Source organism: Cuculus canorus, chromosome 6, assembly GCF_017976375.1.
Source record: "Cuculus canorus isolate bCucCan1 chromosome 6, bCucCan1.pri, whole genome shotgun sequence".
NCBI lineage: Eukaryota > Metazoa > Chordata > Aves > Cuculiformes > Cuculidae > Cuculus > Cuculus canorus.
The window spans coordinates 21,299,394-21,324,104 of NC_071406.1; the positions used below are offsets into that span (position 1 = coordinate 21,299,394).

Below are 24,711 nucleotides of genomic sequence, written 5' to 3' on the forward strand. Positions count from 1 at the left end.
TGCTGGGGGCCAATTCTGACTTTGCTTTGTTCTGAATTTCTCTTTATTGCAGTTTGACCAAGCCAGATGTTTATTGAATAGCTTTTGTGGATGTTGCTTAGCAGGAATGAGTAATTATTTTCTATTAATACTACCTGGTTTTTTTTAAGAAGTTAGCACTTTGATCAGATTTGTCTATCACCCAGTTCTGAGCCTTGTTTTATCTTCTGATGCTCAGTTCAAGTAGAATTGTTTGACAGGTTAGGGAAGAAGAGGAAAGATGACCAAGAGCACATATTATCATCTACTTATATACATGTATCATCTTTGTAGCATTCAAATAGTTGGGGCAAGTTGATTGGCAGACTCAAATGGTACCTGGTGGCTCTTGGCACTGAGGTTTTTCCAGAGCTCCAGGAATTCTCCTAGATGTCAATCTGTGGTTTTAGTGCAGATCTACGGTAGAGACAGTGCTTTAGTGGGTAGGTGGAAAGTTATACTCGGAAATTGACGTTTCTGAATTTCCTTGTTTCAGGAAAGGACCTTTTTATTTCCTCTGAGGCAATAGCTGCAGCAAGTGCTACAACCAGTGTCTTTCAGACATCTGTGCAGAGTGGAAAATCCCTCAGACCCACTGTCTAAAACTTAACCATTAATGTATTTCAGATACTTTAGACTGCCTTTGAACTCCTCTGGAATTTTGCATCTCACAGCAGCAAGCTACAAATATCTTCAAATCCATGATGAATTTTACTCTGAGAAATGTGAGATAAGGGTGATACTGAGGGATAAGCAAACCCTTTGTGTGGTATTTATCACAACTGCTCAGACTTAGCAGTGAAAGAAGGGCACTGGGAGTGCTCAGCAGTGAGATTAAGTTAGGTAGTTTTTCACTCCTAATATTTTTATTTTCAGTGACAGCCTTCAGACTTTCACTAGATAAAGTATGTAACCTGAAGTTAAATGGCAGGCTTCCTAGCCACAGGACTGGCCTAATGAGAAAAATGTTAACCAGTTAAACCCTTCCATCATATTGCTGTCCTTGCTGTTTTTTCTATGCGCATGATCTGAAGGTTTCTACTAGCACAACTACCATTTTGCCCTCAGTGCTGTCTTTTGCAGTACGTTGCGGAAACTGCCAGCAAGAAAACTGGGAGCTGTGTTGCTAGTGTGACTGAATCCTTGATGGGATTTGTATCATATCAATTGAATAAATTAGCCTCTGAAGTGCTGTGCAGGCTGCAGGATAAGAGAGAGCTTCTGTTTGGCTGAAGTATCACACTTTATATCTCATCGATGTTCTTATACTCTCCTCTACTCAACTTGTCAGAGGGTTATTTATATGTGACACAACTTTCTTTCTAAATACTTGTAAAAGTAGCTTTCACAGGAAGGCTTAACCTTCTTTTACACAGGAGCAATTTCAGTTTTGAAACTATTCCAGCAGTGTCTGAACATGCTTCAGTGCCAATTAACCATAAGCCAATAGTTTTTCCAGAGGAGAGAAAGTTTGAAGTGCTCCAAAATATGTAATTGAAGATGATTCACACTGCAGTATTGCCTCACACCAAAGAAGCTAAATCTCATCCTGCTATAAACCTTATAAATAGTATCTCACTGGTATTTGTCAGGCATATGTGTGTAGTCACTCCAACCCTTGAAAAAAACACACAGGAATTCCTCTAAGAATTTACAATGAGGTATTTCCTTATACTTCTATTGACACTCTTTCCTAGGCCACTGATGGGTCCAAAAGATAGGAAGGTACTCTGTATGTCTTCTTTTATTGGGGAAGAGAGAACGACATAGCAGAGAAGATGATTTTGTATTAAATCTCATGCTGATTTCTTTCTTATTATCCGTGGCATCTCAATCCTAGCTTCTAGTTTGCCTCTATCTCAAAAGAAAAACTAGAAGCCCAGTGATTATTTTATGTGTACTTGGGAAAATGTAGAACCATCTTTATCAAGGAAGCTATCAGACACAAATGAACTCTATAAACAGAAGTGTGAAGTGTTGGAATCTGTTAAGCAAAATTCCAGCTCATTGTGGGTGATGCTTTTCATTACTAAACACTGTATTTGATGTGCAGCACTCTCACATTACCCTTTGAACTCTTAATAAAGTTTTTTATTATCATTGTCCTGGTGTCTAATAAGTGAACTTCCCCATAGTATGTATGCAAACTGTCCTCTGTCCTGCTGGTTTTCAGGAAAATTTTAAAAATTTAATTATCCATGGAATTTTTTTTTTCCTGTCATGTTTACATGAAATTAGCCAGTATTTTCAGAAGGATAATGGGAGGCTTGGAAAAGCAGGTTTACTTTATAGTAAAAGTTGTAGAAAACCAGACCAAAATTTTGCTTTTGTTAATGTGACCAGGGAGTGGTGGTTTGGCAGTGGAATGAGAAATCGTGTGTTGAACTGTAAAGTACATAAACCTGATATCCTAGAGTTAACCTCTTGTACCTTTTGCAGGTGGAGATTTACATTTTACCTTTATATATTTACCTATGGAGTACGGTTCCTGAAAAAGGTAGGCACTCATATTATTATGCTTTCATAACACATTGCAAATTTGTTTGAAGTCTTGTATTGGTATAATATAAAGCACAGGCATAAAACTTATGTCCACAAAATATAAAAATAAAAATTTAATTTGCATTCATAAAATTGCTACTGGCATTGGTAAGGATATAAGTTCTTATCAATATTTAATGAGGTAAAAAAAAAAATTAGTATAGCAACAGTCATAGTTTATTTTATTGCTTTTAATTATTGGCATTAAGTTGGCAGTAAGGCTTACCAAAGTATTTGTCTGAATTTCTGCATCATCCTTATTTAAATGCCTCTGGCAGAGGTTACTTTTTATTAACAAAATGCATTGGTGTTTTATAAAATGCTTTTTTTTTGCCCTTTCTTTATCCAATGTACTGAGGAAAGAAGTTTCCATGGAGTTTCCCATTAATGCTGTGTTTCTGGGGATTTAAGCAACGAAGGATTTTTGATAGCTCCTAAATACCTTGGCACAGGTCTGTTAAACCTGCCATAGACAGTAATATGGATTTATGGTGCAGATTGTTTTTACAATATAACTAATTCTCAGAGCTTTTGTACAAATTGGACCATATTGGTGTAATTCTGACAGGTGAAATTAGGAAGAGTGTGGTCTTAGTATGTTCATGGAGTTTTATCATCTTCAATTTGGACAAAAATTTGATGTGAGAAAATGTATTGTACATTTTCTGGTACTTTGTAAGTAAAAGTAGCTATTCAAAAAAAATCCTTGTCGTTTTTAAGGTTGTATTTCTTGAGGCTGTCCCAGGTGCCAGCAGTCAGCTTGGTGCCAGCAGGACTGATGATGTGCCTGCGTGGAGCGGGGACATGAACTCTGTGCACCAGACCTCCAAATAGATCAGAGCATCACATAAAGGGCATCTTCTCCCTGTCTCCTTGAGCACTTCATCTGTTAACATGTTCTATGGTCATAATCTGATATTCTGATTCCTGCCTTTGATTCCGTCCATGCCTGTGGTATGGGATATGAGAATGAATTTAATAAACAATTATCACCACCTAAAAGGTTACTGCGAGTGTGTGGAAACCGCAACCATGGGTTCACAGGATTCTGTAATACACAAGGACACGGAAGCTTTATCCTCTGATTTTCTCTACTTCATTACAGATTGCCACAAATACCACAAAAATCACCATTAGCAAGTATCACAAAATCACTAATAGAAAGCAAACCTATGACTAATTAAGTGGATACCTCTCAACGCAAAGAAAGCGGTTGTTCTAGGAAAAACCCTGAATACCAGCATTTCTAAAGGCTATGAAGGAAACAGTAAAGGCATGCTTTGTTACAAGCCATTGTGAGGTGTTTCCAAAGGCTGAGTTGACATACAAAGTGCAGGATGTCTTCCTCCCAGTTCAGCGTAACACTGCAGTTTCAGGAGAGCTGGCTGACATAGCGATTGTTTGAACAAGGAACCATTGCTTGCTTAACAAGCTTAACATGGATTGGTTCTGTAATTATGCTCTAATTTTAACTTCCATCATGCTTAGTTTTCGTAAATAAAACCTGTTTATTATGTAATTGTGTATTTTTAATTACCCATTTTTACTGTATTGCAAATTAGTTTTATGCTACAGTCATTACTGTAGTGTTCTACTTTGTATACTCAGGTCTTTCACAGGACAATGTATATAAGTTAACAAAATTATGATTGTGACCATTGCTAAGATATATAGTGTGGAAGACTGATGAGCATGGTGAGTGAGTTGAGGTGCAACAACAGTCCCAAGGCATGCAATTCCATCACAGCAACACGTGCTCCCTTACTGGAAGAGGGTGAGAAGGAGTAAATAGTATAGATGTTCCTGTTTTGAGCAATGGAGTATGCCACCACTATAGCACCACATTGGAAATATACATTTCAACTTTTAAAATCTAAGCTAATGCTTAGTTAAAGACTAACTTTGGATAGTTGGATAAGACACTTTGATACAGTTTTTCTTTCAAGTATCCAAATGTAATAAGAATATATTTTTTAAAAGGGAAACTGCATTTTAGTGCTTTTCAAATGAACTGAATAACTGAAGGTTGGTTGGTTTGTCCATTTCCAGATAGTTAAGATTCTCGATTTAAGAAAGCTGGTTTTGCTATCTTGAGTGGGAAGTTCGCCTTAGTAAAAGTTATAAGACCAACTAATCTCATGAGGTACTCCATTTAGAAAAGTGAACCAACTCAATTGTAAAAAAGGCTCTCCCTAAAATACTATGCCCAATGCATTGCCTCTCTTATAGTCTCTTGTTGACTCTTGAATTGCTGGGGGACAAAATAATCTGACTTCTATATTATTGTCCTTCCCTCCCAACCTGACCTAGTCTTCTTGCTCCCTTGCTTGCTGCTTATGTTAATGACTTTGGGTTTTTTTGTTCACATTTGGCTCTCTTAAGTGTTCCTTCCTTAGTTTGAGGGTGAAATTAATCTTTACCTACAAGTGTGGCACAGAGCCCATCAATTACTTAAGCACCATTTTGAGCTAGTTTTGAGGTCTTTTGCTTTATGCTGGCCCTTTGCCTAGAGATGAATTTCACCTTTTGGATTCTTTCTGAAAACATCTTTCTCATAATGCCCACAGCACATGAATCATTGCTGTTTCATCTTCTACTGTGACCTTCCCTATTGCTGCATAAATCAATATTGCTGCATCAGGGCACTGTCAGCAGAAGAGTGGATGTCTGTTTCCTTGTGCTGACCAAACCACCCAAGAAAAATCGAATCATGGTACTCTGGCAAATCACCATTCTTGCAAAGAATGTCATTAGGTCTTTGGTGGCTTTGTGTAGCTGACAAGCTTATCTGGCTTGTTGGGAAGATGTGTCTAACCTAATAAGCAGTAATTAGTTAGCAGGCTTATCAACTCTGTTTTAGTTCTGAAAGTGTGATACCACCAGCATAGCACACAGGCTGACCCTTTTTTCTAGAATGGTAGTAACTAACTGCATTAAAGTTGTACATTTGCCTGGCTACAGCATCTTGCAAGGAGACAGAGGCCTAGGGTTTCAGCTTAGCTTCTCACTTCCCTACAGAAGCACATGAAAGCTGATAGAGCTGACATTCAGAGTGACCATAGTGGTCGCTCAAATGCTGTAGCAAGTTTGTCGTCGTTACTGTCCATGGGTCATCTAGATAAAAGACATTAAGCAGCTGCTTTACAGCACTATCCTCCACCTCATGCCAACACCACCATTGAATTCTCAAGGCAAGAGACCTTTATGGAGCTTGAGCTGGTCTTGTCCTCAGTGCCTCCTAACTCGCATCGGTGTATGTTGTCAACTTTGCTTTTGGTGTGATATCACATCACTCATGAAGTACCACAGTATGAGTGAACTACTTTCTTGTAACATGTACTGTTGATGACATACACCATATCCAGCTGCTTTCTTTCCTTTTTGGGGCGTAAAGAAACAGAAAAAGTGCAGCTTCTACTGTTGGTGTCTGCCTTCTCCAGTCATGAAGTGGTTTTAACTGCAGATGCAACTTTGTGATTGGTACGTTTTATAAATGTTTGCAGTATCAAGGAAATCAGGGACCCTCTAAAGAGTTACAGTGAAGTGAGAGAATTAAGTCTTTTGCCTTCTCTAATCTCTTACCAGGCAGTTGCTTTCTTACTCACAACTGTACCAAACACAGAGGAATAGCTCACAGCCTTCCAGATACTCAGCCAAACCATTGCATCACCTACAAGTTGTGTGTTAATATGTATGTGTAAGAGACCAACAGACTTCTGTAAAAGTTTTACTGTAGAGTTATTAGTATTTAATTATCATATTAGACATTCTTCCCTTCCCCAGCTCCTGTGTGCATTCAGGCTTTTGTTTGTTTTAATCTCCTTTGCATTGAAATAAGTATATGAATGTTACAGAGCTGCAAGGTTTAATTTTATTAGGGATTTTGCTGTCACTGTCTGTAACTAATGAAGTAATCATTGACATGTCAGTGTCAAAGCATTTCAAAGATGAAATTGTTTCCTTGGTCTTGGTTTCTTTTTTAAATGTTCCATATAAAGTCTTGCTGCTTCTGGAGTCCTTTCTAACTTAACACTTTCAATTGTAGCTATCTTACTTATATTACCAAGCAGTGTAATAGTGGGAGTCTGTCACTTCCCAGAGTCTGTCACCATTTAAGTGAAATGTACGTTTGTCTCTGTTCTTCCAAATAAGAACTTTCAGTTTGATGAAAATGAACTGCTAACTTTCTAAATAATGAATAGAAAGCAGACATCGAGAGATTGATGGATTTTTCTCTCCATCCCAGTGCCCCATAGCACTGTGTGTTTCAGGACATGCCCTGCAGTGAGGAGCAAACTCTGCTCCAGGCTGAACTCCCATCTCCTGCAGACTTAGTGGAAGGTGCTCTGTCCTCCTTCTCGTCGTGGTGGCTAACACACCAAGGTGGTAAAATAGGTCATAACAATTAGGGTTTGAAGTCACTTCTGTTATTCTGATACATTATGAGAAGAGGCAATCAATGTAAATGTAGGATGGAGTTCAAGCCAGTTGACTTTTGGCCTCAAATAGTAGCATTTTCAAGGGCAGATATGGTGGTGTTTATTCTTCTGTGTGAGGAAGCAGACTGAGATGCCAGCCTTCAAAGAGAAGGTGAAGCTTTCTGTCATTACTCATTGCTAACTTGGTTACTTACTGCTTTCCACAGATTTAAGTGATTCATTGCTAAAGAGTGAGGGGCCCACAAAGTCCTTTAATGCAAAACATTCACCTTCCCATCCACTCCTCATTGCCCCCATTCTTGTAAAATGGCAGATGCTAGATGTGACTATCCCATCTTAGTTTTCAAGTTTCTGAAAGAGATGTTAGGTCAAGCCTTGCTACATTTTGGCACTATGGACCAAAGACAGTCCTTTTGTCCAAGTACTTTAGTGCTTCATCTGAAGTGAAGCCCGGATTACAATAGTTTTGTATATCTTTTAGAACACTCACAGACTTTCTCTGCAGAGTAAATGTTTACTTTGATTATTATTTTTTTTTAAGAAATTGCCTGTATTAATGTTTTGGCAATGTTCAAAGCAGTCTTGCAGATTGTTTTCTGAAAGGCTGTTGAAGATCTCCACTGGTGTTGCTTTCACATCTTCTACCTACAAAAAATGGGTTTCTTTGAGCACCAACATTGATCTTTGGGAAGAGGAAGCCAGATCTGGTGAGCAGGATAGGTGCTCGAGCATAGTGATGTTTTTAAGAGCTAAAAACTGCTTCACAGGCAAAGCATTGGGGCTGGCACACATTGACATTTTCCGACCGAGGGTAAGAAAACAAAAGTAATTCAACAGATGTTCACTCATACTGAGTGAAGTGATTGAGTTGAACCTTGTCTTACTGTGACAAGTTAAAACATGTTCTATAACCATCTCTTTGTCTCTCCCCTCCCACTCTTGGTTTCCAAGCTATAGCATTAGTCTCGGGTTTTTTTTGTGTTGTACCTTATATACTACAGCATTCTTTGTATCTTTGAAGCTTAAAAGATACTATCCAATTATATTTCCATGCTGATCATGTGTCTACAAGTTCTTCCCCTTTCTGACTGCAGCTGAGATATTTCAGCACCATTTGTTTAATTTGAATGTGTACAAAACAAATGCAAGTAAGTACTTGCAAAGCACACCACCAGTATTGATGCCAGGACATTAAGGTCCAGTGACATTAATCTGACTGCTTTGCTTATCGCTAACATAGGAACAAGATAACATTTTTGTTTTCTTCAGTAATATTTGCAATTTAATCAATGGTGTCTTGGCTCATTAAGAGTTAATGGTCTGATTGTGCTTCCATTAAATGGAAAAATTAGCATTAGCTTTGGTGATAAAGAAACAGCGAGGAATTCAGGATTAGCTTGTTGCTTGCTTGCTGATCCCTTACTGTATCTGTATAATGCTGTAGACTGAATAACCTTTACAAATATCTGGAAGCAAAGCTTCCAGGTGACATATGGTGACTTTCCACATTTCAGTGTCCTTCCTTTAATTGCCCGTGAGAATTACAAACTCAAAAAGCATGAATTCCCTGCAGTAAGAGTCTTGTGAAGTTTATCTTGAGACTTGGGAACCTGAAGTTGCATATAGATAACTTACTGGGAAAAGGACCATTTGCCTGGATAAACAACTTTTGACTTGCTCTTTTTCAAATTTAGTATTGAAGTAAGGCTGATGATACAAAGATGCAGTGGCTGTGTTTGAAAAAAGCCAAGTGCAACAGGCTTTTATATGTCTGCAGCTGATTTGAGTGTCAGTTCTGATTCTCCTGTCCTAAGGAATCTTCCCCTACAACAAAACTGTCTGCCATGTAATAGCAACTGTTAGTGCTGCAGATAGATTGCAACACAAAAGGAAAGCTATATTGAAATATAAGTTTGACTCCAAAAACCTGTTGAAGTGACATAAACATGTGGAAGGCAGCTGGAAAAACAACAGCGTAGCATGGATTAAAAAAAAAGCCCCAAGAGGTAGAGCTCCACTTCCACTGTTATGAAAGCTTCTCTTTCTTGAAACTATAGGATGTTTCAAAAGAAGAAAATGAAGTGCTTATGCTCCTGTGTGCACTAGCTGCTGATCTAGCCAATTACTGTGTGGCAGCAGGAGGTGCTCTGTTAGTGGCCTGCAGTTTCTATGTGCAGTTAGAGAGAACCTGGCTTCCTGTACTTGTTTTGTGAGTGACGGGGCTTTGCTCTGCTGCTCAGTTGAGTTTGCACGTTCTTTCCTCTTTGTGTAATAAAATAGCAACAGCGATATATGCAAATGTTTCAGCCCTGGGAGAGTAGTACAGCATTTGTAAATGCCATTTAGGATTGCTTATAGTCAAGAATTTTAAAGCCTAAAGTCAAACCATGTTTGAAATACAAAAAAAAACCCTTGTCAATTTGTGGTGTGGTGACTGTTTTTTGAAATCGCTTCTATATTACAGTTCACCTGTATCTCTTTACTATTGAGATTGTTAACCTTAGAGGAAGTAAGTAGTTGTTGATACTCAGCAACTTGATAGAATTGTTATACTTGGGGAAGAGTCGTCTCTGTGATGAAGATTCTGAGTTCATCTCTCTGTGGGAAATAAAGCTGGCACACAGGAACAATGGGATGTTTACCTGGAGTGGTGTCTCATTTACCATTTTGGTTTTGGAAGTTTCCTATTATTTATCTTCCTATGAATTTTGCAGCTACTTAAGTATTAAAGTATTTAATAGCTTCACTGTATTCCCTGTCTTGCATCTGTTCTGTTACTGATACTTCGTCTTCAGTTGTTTTCAGAACAACCTGGGATCTGTTCTGGATGCCATCACATGTTCAGAGTCGTCAAATACACCTCCAGTTATTTTAGCTGTTCAATAAAACAGTTTAGGAAACACTTCCTCCTTAAAGGAATTGTGTCTCTCACTTTCTGGTCACTAAGCTGATAAGTTAGTGATGTCTTATTTTAGTCAGCTTCAGGACCTAATAAAATGCAGCTGCTGTCACTCTATTTGCTCTGGTTAGTCATAGCAAGATATTTTGAAGGACCTCCAGGAGGTGGTGGACTCTTACTTTTGGCCAAAGTAATATTATAGCTCTGATGCTCCCAGAAAAGTGAGGAGTTAATATTAATTTAAAATAACCATAGGACTTCTGTGTGCATTTGTACTATTTAATCTTCTTTCCTTTAAATGGAAACTTTTCTTAAAAAGTAAGTATTATCCCAAAGTTATCCCCAATGTTGGAAAATTAATGTTGAATTGAATCACTCTTACTATTTTAAAGAGCAAGTGTATGTTTTCTTTATTGTGAATGACCTGTTTCACTTTACTCCGTTCATCTGTTTCTTTCTCAGCCATACAGGGTCTCAGCAGGCTCAAGGGATGCTCAGCATACGTTATAAACACTTCTCTGCTCTGAATCAATAAAACAGCTTAATTTAGGCTCAAATTACCTTGTCTAATAAACGAGGAAGATTCTAATTTCACAGCTGTACATGAGGGTTTTTTTTTACACCGGTGCTATTTTTTCTTAATTGTTCCCCTGAGAGCCAAGTTGTATCTCCATGGAGCAGTGTAGGTATAGGTTTGATTGGTGACTTGTTTGCTACTCTCTTCTCCTGACCTAGTTTGTGTAGCCTTGCAAAGAATGACCTGACTTTGGAACACCCGACATGAGTGATATGACTGGTAGTTTCCTGCCTGCTGTACAGCATTTATTTTCTGGTTTCTCTGTCTCCAGACTGGCCATGAAATCTCATGGATTATCTGAAGATGAGTAGTTGGGAGGTACAGCTTTATTCTTGCAGTTCCCTTGGAAAGGCCAGTTTGTCAAAGTGACCCATTCGCCATGGTCAGTTCTTCTGTTTTGTGCAGCCCAAAACTTGGTGGCACTGAGAGTGGCAGGACCATTCTGGAGAGAACCTGAATTTTATGTATTTCTATGCAATCATTCCTTTCCCATATACTCATCAGCTACCCCTTGTCTCTTATGTCAGTATTTTCTACTTTTATTTTATTTATTTATTTTTAAGATCACTATGCTGTTTCTCCCTACCTTTTAAAACTGAATTTATTATTTTGGACAGTGAATCTGGGCATCCTGTAAGCTTGCAGGTTTTACATGTTCCTGTGGACTACAAATGGCTGCCTTGTTTTATTACTCTCTTGTTGCCGTCTTTTTACCTTGATTATTTTATGCAGCATCAATGCGATCTTCCAAAGAAACAGATAGCAATGACCTTTGATTTAGCTCTCAAGGTCAGTTGCGGTTCTTCAGACGTGCATGAGGGTTTTCGGTCTTTCTGGAGGTTATTTGTTCCTGTCAGTTCTCTAAAATATGGAGAGGGTAAATAAGGAGTTTTATCTTTGTACACAGCAGTTTCTAAAGTGCTAGTGAGAACGGAATGCTTCTCACGCTGCCTTGCTGATACCATGCCCTGTTGCCTGGTGGTTCAGTAAGACAGAGGGCAGTTGGGGTTGTAGCTCTGGAGGTGATGAGGAAGCAAGCCAGGGTGCAGCTGCTTTGAAGCCAGCTGGTCTTTCTCAGTTGCCCAGTGACTCTTCCCTGTAGTCACTCTACAGGAGATACACGTAGTAGCCTTTTCAAAAACCTCATGCTGATTGCAATGTTTTATTGACTGTGATTTTTAAAAATGCTTTTGAAGTCATCCCACCAATTTCATGAGAGAGTGGTTGTGTGGTAGCAAAGGTGACTGCATCTCCAAAGAACTGTTCAAATATTCAGTGGAACGTAACTGTGAATAATATCCATTTCCTAATGTCACTGATTTTGTATAGGTAGTGCTGAAAAGGTTTCTTTCTAGCTGATGAAAGGTTTCAAAGCTGGTATTTTTACTGCTTAACTCTCTTGGGAATCTGTGCCATATTTGTGGTTACTATGCACTCTAAGTCATGATACTGTGAGCGGCAGTGGCGTGAAGCTGCTAATAGAGAATATCTCTGACTGTGCTTTCAAACAAGTTTGTGTTACTCCTTTGGTTGGCATTGGATTGAGAAATGAAGAAATAAATGGGAAATAATTTTCAAAATTACCCTGTTTGAAATGAAACCTGCAGAAATTGGACTGTAAATGTCCTCTCTGGGGCTCATGCATTGTTGCAAATTAGTTTCCAGATAAAGTATATTCTTATATATGTAAAAAGGTATGCATTCTTATAGCATATGTAAGCATAACCAACCGGTTTATAGTTTTGACACTGTGCTTCCTAAAAGCCTTGTCTTTTACAAGTATGATAGCTCAGAAACATCCTGTTGAATAAAAACCCTTAGGCTTTGAGATCACTCTCACAAGGTTCCTGGATACAGTTTGCCTCTTCACTTAAGCTGGACTGATCCCTTGTTTCCGATTCGTGAGTGATGCACAGTTTGTGTGGCCGGTGGATTCAGGGGTGTCAGATGTGTTTACTTGGACTTCCAGATTTTCATTTGGCTCAGGACTGTGAAACTACCTTTTTGTAATCTCAAAACTGGGGACATGCTGCAGTTTAAATGGAGTTTCAGTTAGAATGTTAATTATATTGTTCTGGAGGAAATAACAAAAAAGTTTGAATGCAGAAATTAATAGTTTCAAATTCTTCACACGAGTGTTCTGCCATGCGAAGAAAGCATCCTTCATGGAGGCTCTCGGCTACGACTGTCATTAGAAATAAGGAATAAATTTATTTTTTATCAATATTGTATGGGAATCATATTAGGACATCATTCATGCTTAAAGTAGTGAAAACTCTACACGCTTGAAGCTATGCAACACCAAAGATCACCTGTAACAGCCGGATTCCCCAAGGCAGCAATGGGTAGCTGAAGCTTTTTTAAGTTTTTGGATTAATGTTACTATAAAGATTCATCATTGTCAGGAAGAAATTTTGGTAGAATTAGACTGTGCTTTAAAAAAATGTACTGCAAAGCATCAGCAGCTGACAGACTGAAAAAGAAATAGCTGTTTTGGAAATGTCCAGTGGCCTAGACAGTTTTTGGTCTTTCTAGCAGTAGAACAGACTTGATTCTGTTTCTCAGCTATTGGAAGGCTATTCCAGAACTCATTGCACGTTACTTAGGTTATTTGGAACAGAAGAAGATATGCTGCATCAGAATGGTCAGTATTTCAGTTATCCTTTCCATCTCCTGTTGTCGTAATTGCTGCATCTTCTTTTTCATGAAGCTAATGCTTCTGGATATTTTGCAGATACAAGAAACATAGCATCTTGAAAATATTCACACTGCTGTTTGGAATATATCTGATTGTCTGATTCTTATAAGGAGGCTACTTAAACCAGGCTAAATCTTTCTGGTTTTAACACTGAAATACCAAAGTGTGAGTTTGTGTAATAACTGCCACCTTGGTTTAAACCAGAATTGACTCGAGGCAACAAGAACATAGCAAGAGCTGGAAGCAGGGAGTTTGCCTTCAGAGCCCTTCCTACTGCCCTCTGTCTCCTTCATTCTTGAATTATTTGAGTTGGGCATTCAGTTGGGCACTTCTACTCTGGTCTGCATCTGTTGTGATTTTTCCTTCCCATGTTAAACCTGAAAGGTCATTCTATTACCTGTTACTGAAACCTTGTCATTACTTCTGTTCAGTGAGCTTATCTGCCTGAATACTGGATAAATACTCTCATTTAAATGAAGTATGTCAGAGGCCACTTTGGAGCCCTTTTGACTTGATGCTGATATTTGATATTTTACTGTACTGTTAACAGAGGGATAATGTGATACATATGCCACTCAGGCAGGAAATGAAGCCTGCCTTTGGCAGATTGTACTTGCTGTGAAATTGATTTGGATTCCATTTTTCTTGATTATGGTTTTTTTTAAGTTGGAAAACAAATTGCTGAGTATCTGTAAGTGATGAAAATTGTTAAGCTAAAATAACTTGGGGTGTTTAAATGCAATCATACTCTTATTTCTTTCAGTTGAAGTAGGGCTGAGCATTAGGTGCTAAAGAAAACAATTTCTGATGCACTGTGTGAGCAGGAAAACTCACTTGTGCCAGAGTCTCCTGAAGGATGCTGTTGTGAAAAAGAGTAAATGCCATGTTATATTTTTAAATAAGCATCATGAGTGGAAAAGATTTCCAGCAAGACCAAAGTTAGATCCCATCTAATAGAAAGGGAATTTATTTCAGATATCTCTTCAAGAGGGAATAAAAATTTGCTGAGGGCATTTAAGGGAGATTAATACTGTGCTTTGGATGTCTGAGATATAAGTCGTGAGTCATGCTGTGAGAAAGATCAAAGTCAGTGGAGAAACTTAATTTTAAATTACTCCAGCGCTTCAGTGTACATCAACAAGGAAAACTGAATGTATTTTGGACAATGAGGATTCATAAGAGAAAGCCAGGCAGCATAAGAAATAATTTATCATGTAAGCTGTTTGAAGTTAAGATAAAAACTACATCAGGCGAAAGAGAACAAAGCTCAGCTGGCTGGCAAAATTTATTTGTGGCTGAAAGGAAACAGTGTGTTTTTGAAAGAAACAAGCGAAAGGAGAATATCAGTGATATTCCTAATTTGGTAATAGCAGCAGTCAAGCAATTTGGAGAGTCAGACTGATACAGAGCCATCTTTACTATTTGTGCATTACATTGGTTACGTTCTGGCCAGTGAAAGAGGGGCCACCAGACCTTGTCCCCCCCAGCTGCCCGGCTGCCAATTTTGACTTCAGCAGAGTATTTGTCTTCTTGGCAGCCCAGCTTTCTGAAAGATACAAAGTGTTCAGTATCCTATGCATAAAAATGGCAGATCTAGAGGGAGTACTCCCCAGAAGGTTTTATTTGGGCATTTTTATGATTAAAATGGTTTTAATATATCTGGAAACTAAGGTGGCTCATTCATACCTGTAGCAAGGTATTTAGCATAGCGTTCCTCTGTTGCCAGGAGCTTTTAATGTTTTGCTATTCAGGTGAATGAATCAGTCCTATTTTCCACAGCTAATTAAACCTGAGCAAAGAGTACATGTTTGGATGTGAGAGCAGGTTATTAATAACGTGCCTGGTACTTCGAGGTGCCATGATTGGATTGAACTCACTATTGAGGCAGTGACTTGGAGTAGGATAGCTGCAACCTCATTTAAGCTAGTATAGGTTTTAGAACGAAATGTATTTCCACACTGTAAGGGTTTTGAGTCATAAAGCTGCCTCACTTCACTCTTGAAATAGTAGGGAAGATAAGCTTGTCAGTTAAATGTATGATTGGTGAGCATTTTTTTATATTATATTGCTTCTAGTGTTACCCCATTGTACTCTCTCAGACATAACTCCTGCCTATAGCTACTGGCTATTGCCAAATGACAGACAGTAGTATGGGGAAATACTGCTTTAAGTTAAAATCTAATTCAGATTTTGCTTCTGGTTTTTAACTACTACTATCCCACATGTGACTTAAAGAGTTTTACCTGATTGTTGTTGTCCCATCCGCAAGATTTGTAGACTCAAGAAATGGAAGGAGAGCAAACACTTTCCTCTTGCCTAGTTACTCTAGGTTCAAAAATTTACTGTTTATGGTTTTGTACTAAAACTTAATACAAATTTAGCAGTTATGAGACATAAGCATAGTTTCTCTGCTCCTGTCTCCACTAGCCACTCTTATTTCCAGGGTCTTTTGAATAGATCAGTTGTGAAAAAACACCACAAGTTGTGTCTGAGTTGGTCCACTGGGAGGATGACAAATGGGAACAACAAGAGGTTTGTGCCTGTGTGCTTCCTCAGCTGGAGGGGAAGTGGAAAACCAAAGAGGAGATAGATGTAAAATTTTATGTAGGTTTAGACATTTTTAAGGGTTTGGGAAATTACTTTTCTGTCTTCCTTTGCTCTAGTGAAGTAAACGTTATCATGGCCAGTGACTCAGAACAAAGCAGGAAAGAGTTCTTGCAAACTGTTGTTTTATATTAATTAATTAATTAACATTTTTCATCACTCTCAATCTGTTTGAGGAAGATGCAGCATGGGAGAAATTTTCTCACTGGGCTTTTTCCTGCCAGCATGTAGTACTTGTGGCATTATTAAGTACACCAAGAAGTAGTTCAGTAGTAAAGACACCTGCAGTCCCACAGGTGAATTTGCCCTGATGCATTATATATTCATAAATGTCAGCAAAATCCAGTGGTTGCAGGTGTAGGAGGGGAAGACACTACTCCCATCTGTCCTTACTCCTTGTTGCTTAGGATTATGCCTCATTGCAGCTGTGCCTGGTGACTGAAGTGCTTAGAAATGTCTCCCTACCTAGTGGCTATCATACCGGTGCAGCTGGAGATGGGGTGCTTTTGGCCCACCTGCTCTAGCAGCTTTTCTGGAAGGAGCTCTGCTCACTTGGTCGTCAGATGGGACTCGGTGATGTCTCTGTTTAGAAGCCATCAGCTCTTCTGTCAAGATTTTAGTGGAAGCACTGAGTGAGGAGTTCACTGCTTAAAGTCTTCCTCACCAGTTTCCTGTGATGGCACTGTGTGATTCAAATACTTTCGCCTCTCTGGGGATAAACCTTGGCCCTGTGAACTACAGAAATCCTGTATTTCCTATTACAAATACAGCAGTTGCAATGTTTCTAATTTTCAGACTGTCAGAGATGATTTTGAGACCTTGCTGCAGTGTGCCTATACAAAGGTGCTGCAAAATGTAGCAGTTGAGGAGTGGAAGACGGAGGGGGCTTTTGTTTGTTTTTTCCCTATACAACATTTTTCCAGTAGGCAGTATAGGTTCATAAATACCACAGTCTTAAGCATCTGGCTTTGTGTGTGAAATTGTACCTCAGTGCTTACTTAATAAGGAGGGGTTTTTTTGTTATTAAAAATCAACTTTCCCCTTGTGGGCTGCATGCAGTGATTGAGCATGTTCTATGTCAGTGAACCAAGTCCTTGTGGCACACGGTGAATGCTGCACTAGAAAGCCAATCCCTGGGTGTTTCCAAAAGTCAGCATCAGGAGTACAATGAAGGAAGTGGTAAACACTTCCCATCAGCACGGGGCATGGAAGTTAGCAGCTGCCCAGAGTCCGACAGATGAACTCTTCCAACAGAGCAGCCACAGATAGTACCTATAATTACACAAAGTAGATATGTAATTATGAGTTCAATTATTAACCGCTTTCCTGTATGCCTTTGAGTAACTGTAATATCAGAGCATGAGCGCTGGAAACCCTGGAGTTTTGTTGAAGCTGCATCCTGTAGGAAAGTGAGGAGTACTCTGAAATTAGGCAGCTCTGCAGCGATCTACCAGAGATGAACTGCCCTATTTATTTTTTTAGTAATTTGCTCATGCGATTTTTACTGATCTATTAAAGGTATAATTTCACACAGGCCACCCTCTTACCAAGGTGTGGTTTGCCAAGTGTAAACGTCAGCACTCTGTCTTTGCAAACTAACTGCAGACCTACAGTTGCATGTTGTCTCTTTTAATAAAATAAATTCATAAATATCCTCTTAGATGCAGATTCTAGGCCAATAGATGTGCTCTGGTTCTGTGATCAAAAACATGCAAGGTAGCTGTAAAGCTAATGGGTTTACAGCTGCTTTGCTGCACCGCAGGGTTGTCAGGCATCTGGAGTGCTCCCCTGAATGTGTCTGCTACTTTTTATGCATTCTTGTTACTATGAAGATAAAACGACTGCAAAATATGTTGAGTAGCGTTACTGGGAAATGGGAAACCCCGCTACCTGCAAATGAATAGGAACTTTAGCCTGGCCTCTGCAATATTTAGACTTTCAGCTGGTCTGAACTGCCATGGCACCACTGGCTGCCCTACTTGCTCATGACAAAATCAGTCCTTGAAAATGTTACCATTACGCATGAGGGCAAAAAAATTTAGAACTTTTTGGTTACTATGAAGTACCTAGCAGAGGAAGTGTCAGAGGAAGAAGGTACGCAGGGGAGAGCAAACATTGTGATGGCTGAGCCTGGTAAGGGGGACTGGTGGCTGGCTGGTCAGAGCATGGGGAGGAGAAACTGCAGCCGCCAGCCTCTCCAGCTGGAGTGTTTTTATGTCTGTAAAATGCTTGTCCTGCTGCAACATTAGAGTCCTTCCAGATTCTCTAGGATTATGTGTTCCTTTTGCCATCTTCGTTTTCCACAGCATTTGGAAGTTGAAATTACACAAGATATAAACACCAGGTGTCTGTACGTCATATTTTTAAAGGGGAAAGTGGATGTATGTGGTGCATGGAGCTTACTCTGTCTTTCTGGAGATAAATTTATATAAAGAAGTCCAAACTTGAATCCTTATTTTTCTAAAAGTATTTTTGTGCACACACATATATTTGCATTTGAAATGTCAAGTGCGTCTTCTGGTGATTGTTGTTAATCTTGGCCTTTTATGCATCCTTCCGCATATTTTATAGTTTCCCATTAGTAGAAGTATCATTTTAATTATGTTTAGAAATCAGCAGTGGAGAATGCTGAGAGGAAAGGCTGAGCAATCTTCATTGCAGAAGCATTTTTCTCCCTAACACCTTGTTTGTGCAGACACAAAGCATTAAACTCTAGAGAAAAAAAAAACCAGTTCTGCAGAAACTTCCAAAAGCTTGCTAAGTCACAATATATGAGAAGAGAACCTCATGAGGCTCGTCAGCATTGTCTTCACTTCTGTTGTCAACTGTGCCAAGAAATGTGAATGATGGCTTGGGGGCTTTGAAAAAGTTTTTGATGCAACTGCATCCCAAAGCAGATCACCAGTCACTGGAAAGAAAACCACATTGAAGTAGATGCAAAATAGCAGCCACGAATTTTTCCTGTTTTGCTGAATTCTCTTTGTTCCCAGCATAGTGTTTTGTTAGAACTTAGTGATTTTGTGGGTAGAGGGAAATATACTTAATTTTGATGTGTAGGTGAGAAAACACTGGTGCTGGCAGAGAGTAGGTTTATTCCACTGTTCATCCTACTGTAAGCAATATCAGCTAATGCTGCTGGCATCATTTGCTGCTGAGGTTGTGCCCTCAGTGCCAGTAGAGACTGGAAACGGGCTGATGCATTTTTAAATCAGTGACATTTAGTACAAGAAATTCTTAATTAGTAGCAAAATAAGTACAGTAATGGCAAGGGGTGCTGCTAGCATGGATCAGATCCTGTCTAATGCAGGGTAATTTTTGAAGGATAACAAGAGAAAAACATAATGTAGGTAATCGCGTAAAGTTTCCAAGACATCATAAATTTGAAGCCCTTGGAGACCAGGCAAGCGTAGTGGAAGATGACAGAAAATTTGAAAAGCTGACTCAGAATGTCCTGGCTGTTCCTTTATAAATCATTTTCTAAAAATCAGAGAAGATGCAGAAGAGTTCCATTTTCTTTCTACTGTGAAGAAAAATGGAGCAAAATACTGATATTTGTGAAAAAATAAAGGTCACCTTGTGTGACTTGCAAAACTGTGACCTGTTTGACAACAATTTTTCTGTAGTTAATAGAAAAAAAAGTGCATTAATTTCTACATTATATGCAGAAGCAAATGTTTTCATGGATATGTACTTCCCTGTAGAGAGAAAGGCCTCAGTAGCCTACACTTATACTGATCCCCATTGAGTTAAGTAAGAAAATGGTGAAAGAAACCAAGGGTCACTGTGAAATTTGCATCTAAGAGATTAATTTATTGAAACATCTCTCAGTTTCACCATAAATGGGTGGAGTCATTTTTACACCAGAACATAGGAGCCCTGACATGGAAAACTACAAAAGTGTGCTTTTTGTGCTGCCTGGTAATCTGACTTTCTTTCTAACATCAGGAGCCATTCAGCATACCATGCCAAGAGGATGCAGGTGTTGCAGAAAGAAAAAGAAAGAAAGCAATTCAAGTAATTCTCCTCTGAGTGGGTGCTTATTGAAGCAAATGATGTGCAAGAGGAATGTTTATTAATAACTTGAAAAAGAAAACATTGCTATAATCCGTAGCCATAGTTGGTAAAAAAAGTGAACGTTACTATTCCGTTTAAGCATGTAGAAGATCAAATGCAAAAAACCTCACCACAACCCAACACCCAAAACCCAACTGTTAATTACAAATAATTGGTCTTCTGCTGATGATATGAAAGGTCCTGTTCACTAAAACCCTGTAATTTTGAGTCTGTGGATAATAAAAAAGAGGTGGGAAGTGTTAAATATTTCTGTATTTTGCAGTTAACAGAAAGATTGCAATCTCCTCCTACCCTGCTGTTACAATTGCAGTCTTAGTTAATTGCAGCTGTAATGCTCAGAACAGGTATGATGAGGTGTCGATCCACACGAGCAGATGGTCTTCTGCCTGTGGTGGGAGACGGCAGCTGCAGTTGAGGAAAAGAGTAAATATGTTGTATGTCATACGTCTGTATCCAACAGTGAATGTTGGGTCTAGGGGCAAGAGCAAATTGCACCATAGCATTTGAGGGGCTAAGTAGATGCTAATCAAGATGAAATCTTCTGGCCTCAGTTGTACCACTTGTTTCCACGAAAAGCAAGAACCTGCTCTGGCTTGATGAAAGGGGGAGATACAAATGCCTTGAGACTTCTTTGCTGTATCAGCCCAAAATAAATGAGCTGGGTAGAACTTTGCCAAAACTATGTATTATCTCGACTTTAATTAATAGTGCTAATTTTTATTTCACTTAAAATTGCTTGTAGCTGTCAGAGACAAATTATGTAAAGCTGTATCCAGATACATTAACAAGTCAGATAGAATCTTGGCTTTTTTAGATTGCAGAGTAGTGAGCGCATGCACAGTGAATGCTTGGGATTTCTCTACTTTGCTGGGGTTTTTTTACAGGGTCAAAACTTTTTTAATTGCAAAAGCAACATAAAAATTTAAACTTGAAAAGGGTGTCTGATTTTGTTTTGTGGTGTCTTTTTGAGCATAAATAGGTTTCTGTGAGATGTGGGGATTCTGTGATAGTGTTCCTGGATTTTTACATGCTGTATTCTGATAAAAACAGCGGGCGGGTTGTGTTTCTTTATCTGATAAAAAAGTCAGAAGATTTTTCTTACTTATCTGGAAGTTTAGGAAGAGCCTCATTGGGAGTTAAAACATGCCCATGTGGTCAGGAGTAAATCAGATGCCTAACAGCTCTATCTAATACTCCCAGCTGCCAGAGCAGAAGCAACACTGTGGAGAGTGAGGCTTTGCTCAGTGGTGTACTTCTGGAAGCTTTTATTCAATATGTTACTTGTTTCACGTTTTTGGACTACAAAACCTAAAAATGAGTGTCGGCAACACTGTATTCATTTGCACATCTCTGCTTTGTCTATACGCTGACATTTCCAAGGGCAAAGCAACTCCAGTGCTTGTGAGCACAACTTGCATATTTGGGTTTCTAGTTGTGCTGGGTATGAGAAAAAATTACTCGGTTGCTGATACAGTGATGTGCTGTGAGACAAGCTGTGGAAGTAACTTTAGCTGCCCAAAAGCAATTATTTTGCCAATGTATGTGACCTATGTGTGTATATATATATTTTTTTTATCTGTAGACACAAGCTGATTCCATAAAACGTGCGTGAAATTCACTTATATGGATGACATGCCTGATGCACACACATCTGCCTGATGGCTGGCTTCCTGACAGTATGGGAAACTACTTGGTGGTGATGTGTATCTCTTTGAAAAAGTAGCCTGTGGTCTTGTGTGCGTTTCCTGTAGTCAGAGGGTTCTGCTGGGTACATATGGGTGAGGGTGGAGTATTCCTGGTCGTTTTTATTACTGTGTGATGAACCAAAATTTACCTGGTTACTTTAAAATAATACTTCATCATGTGCATCTGTTGCCTCCCTGATAAAATACACGCAAAACCACCATTTGGCCTAATCAGCTGCCTAGGGAACAGATCACAAATGGAAGGGTTTTCATTGTATCGCTTTTTTTTTTTCCCCCTCCCTTGACTATCAAAACTGACCTTTCACATGCTAGGTACTAGTAGCACTTTGAGCAAGACAGGCAGATTTCTGTTGCTTTGGGGTGTCTGAAGGCCAAGGCTCAATTAGAAGCTTTCTCTAAAGATAAGTAAATGAAGCAACAGATGCAAAACAACCCGAGGCTTCTGGCTAAGTGTCCATTCATCTCAGATCATTTTTTTTTTGTTTTTTTTTTGGTTTTTTTTCTCTCCCTATCATCAGCATTCCCGTGTCTCAAGAGAAGTTTTATTTCTGAAGGTGTTCTTTAAAATCACTCCCTTTAATCACAGAGCTGGAGGCAGGTGTGACGGAGCTTTTGACAGATATTCCTGTGCAGAAACAAAAATAATAGAGATTTGTTCCTTAATACCATAAATGACAGTATATACAACAGCTGTTTCATTCTCTTTCTCTGTCATCGATACTGACCACAGTGCAGTAAAGCTTCAGTTTCCATCTTCACTCCTTTATGCTCTGTAAGGGAGAGTGTCAGTATTGCAGGGTGCTTTGTGCCTGATGTAATTGGCACTGAACTCTTTTAGTATTCCATTTCCAGCTTAAGGATGCCTTTTTCTTACCAGGATGTTTGCATTTCCTCCAGTCCACTCAGGTTCCCCCCTTCCGTAGAGGTTGTATACCAAGAACAAGAAGTAAAATGGAAAAATAGGTATTCAACAGGCAGTGGAAATGCAGCAGTGCACTTTTTATATTTAGCAAAAAATGATCTGTTGCAAAGCCAAGTCACTGACCCTTTCTCCTTGTGTATCATGGGACTTTTCAGGAAGAGCTGGTCTCCGCTCCACAGGGAGCTTGCCTGGACTGAGGAAGTGCACAGATGTGTCCTGTGAGCACACGCAGCGCTCAGCTGAGCACTGAGAATGCTGGTGTTGGGTCCTTTCTGATTAATCCACCTTTCACCAGTGTGTCTAGATGTCACACTGCAGAATGTTTGGGCTTTTTTAGGATTCTGTCCTTCCTGTTGAAGCCTGCACAGAGTATCCCACAGTTGTGAGGTTCAGAGAGGACTAAACAAGGTGATCCTCGCTCCAACTATAACCATGGTCTACATGGAGAAGTTCGATGTTCAGTCAAAGACTGTTCATTGTGGAGATCAGAAGGGAAGGCTGTGCTTAAACCATGCTCTTTCTTGACCTCTTCCCTAAAACCCTCCAGGGAAAGCGTAGCCAAAGCTCCTGCTGCTACAACTGTTAGAGTCAACTCAGAGATGCCAAGGCAAGTCGAGGGGAGACTGGAGAAGAAAGAGAGGTGGTGTAGGTACCCTGCTGGCTTAGCCATCATTGCCCGCATAGGATCCATCAGGTTTCCAAGCAGCTACTCATAAGCATTTCTTTTGAGGCAGCGAGGCTTTCTGAGCCTGAGGTGGCTAGGAAGAGGCAGTTGTTCTGCATTGTATTGGTCTTCGAGGCTTATTGCATGTATTATATTGCTTGTCACTTTGTGGTATCCTTTCAGGCTTTGTGGTTATGGGTTCCTCCAGCGAGGCCTATTTTATTTAGCATTCAGCGTTTTAATTGCACATAAACCTCTGTATCTGCAGGGTCTACAGCAGGCGTCTTTCCGAAGAAGCCTTAAGATGTCATAATACTTGAAAGAGAAAAATGTGCATTTGTTGCTAGCATCTGTAATATAGGTAGCAAAATAATTGGGTAGGAAGCATCTCTTATCTCATGTTGAGTCTGATGGGAAAGGTGGTTAGAGCTTTTCAAACCTGGCTAAAGCTATGAATTATCCTGCAGTATTTGGATGGATCTAATTTAGGCAGCTGTCAGACAGAAATATTTTAGATTCTGTATATTAGTAGATCCTGTACAATAGTAACAATTGCAGAGGGGCTGTGGCTGTTTCCAAAGACACTTTTTGTTGTGTGAAATGAGAACTCAGTGCAGTAACTACTGTGGAGATGTTTGATCAAAAAATTGCTTCAGTGAAATAATTGTTCCTAATAGAGAGAAGGAGAAGATTGGATGGACTTCAATAATTCTTACAGCACCCTTGTGAGAGGCATGTAAGAAGGTTTAGGCAGTCTGTTACTTTAAATACTAGTATATTGCTCTGGTTACTTTAAGAATTATTCCATTCCATTTCACAAGCATTGGGGTATGGTTGTGAAAGTTTTATTTTATCTTACTTTCTGTGTGAAGGACACATTAAAAAAAACTAAGGAGACCAATTATATTACATCACTGCTAACCAACAAAGGCTGTAAGAACTTTCCATAAGACAAATCACAATTAGAACTTAAGTACTGGGAATTGGGCTATAATTCTGGATAGCATTTATCTTGTCTTTTGATATGGTACCAATCCTTCCTGCTTACAAAGATTCTACTAGCCTGATTCTCACCCTGGGACTTTAACATTCTGCTTAGTGTTCATTTTATTTGGCTTGACACTCACTCATTGTATTTTGCATGAGTCTGTTATTACGCTTTGCCTAAGCTGAACTGCTCCAGCTGATGGTGAAAACAAGAAAATGCTGCCTCTCACGCAATGAGGATTTATTTGAATAAAAATGTAATCAAGTGGAAGCACTTAATGCTGTAAGGGTATTCGTGCCTTAATCCAGGAGACCTACTAATGATGTTCTGCCCCCATTGTGCTTGGATGTAGAACAGTTAAGGTTATGTAAAGGAGTTGCACAAAGATCTTGAATCCACAGTTTTCTTTCATGTTTTTAGCAAGATATCCTATGGGTGGGTACTTGTACTATAGCCACGTGCTTCTCAAAGTCCAGATGCTGTCAGAATCTGAGATGCCACTGTACTTTGCTAGACATGCGTATCTGAAAGGAGTTGTTCCTACTCATGCACAAAAAGGGAAGTGTGGCTGCCCGGTAGCT

At 39.3% G+C, this 24,711-nt stretch overlaps 1 protein-coding gene across 2 annotated transcripts in view; it reads left to right on the top strand.

Annotated features, from left to right (window-relative positions):
- Positions 1–24,711, top strand: part of CERS6 (ceramide synthase 6) — a 123,159-nt gene that overhangs the window by 59,834 nt on the left and 38,614 nt on the right. For both annotated transcript variants that reach the window (XM_054069705.1, XM_054069706.1), the window contains exon 4: positions 2,458–2,515. In XM_054069705.1, coding sequence (XP_053925680.1) covers positions 2,458–2,515 — 58 coding nt within the window. The remainder of the gene's footprint in view (positions 1–2,457; positions 2,516–24,711) is intronic.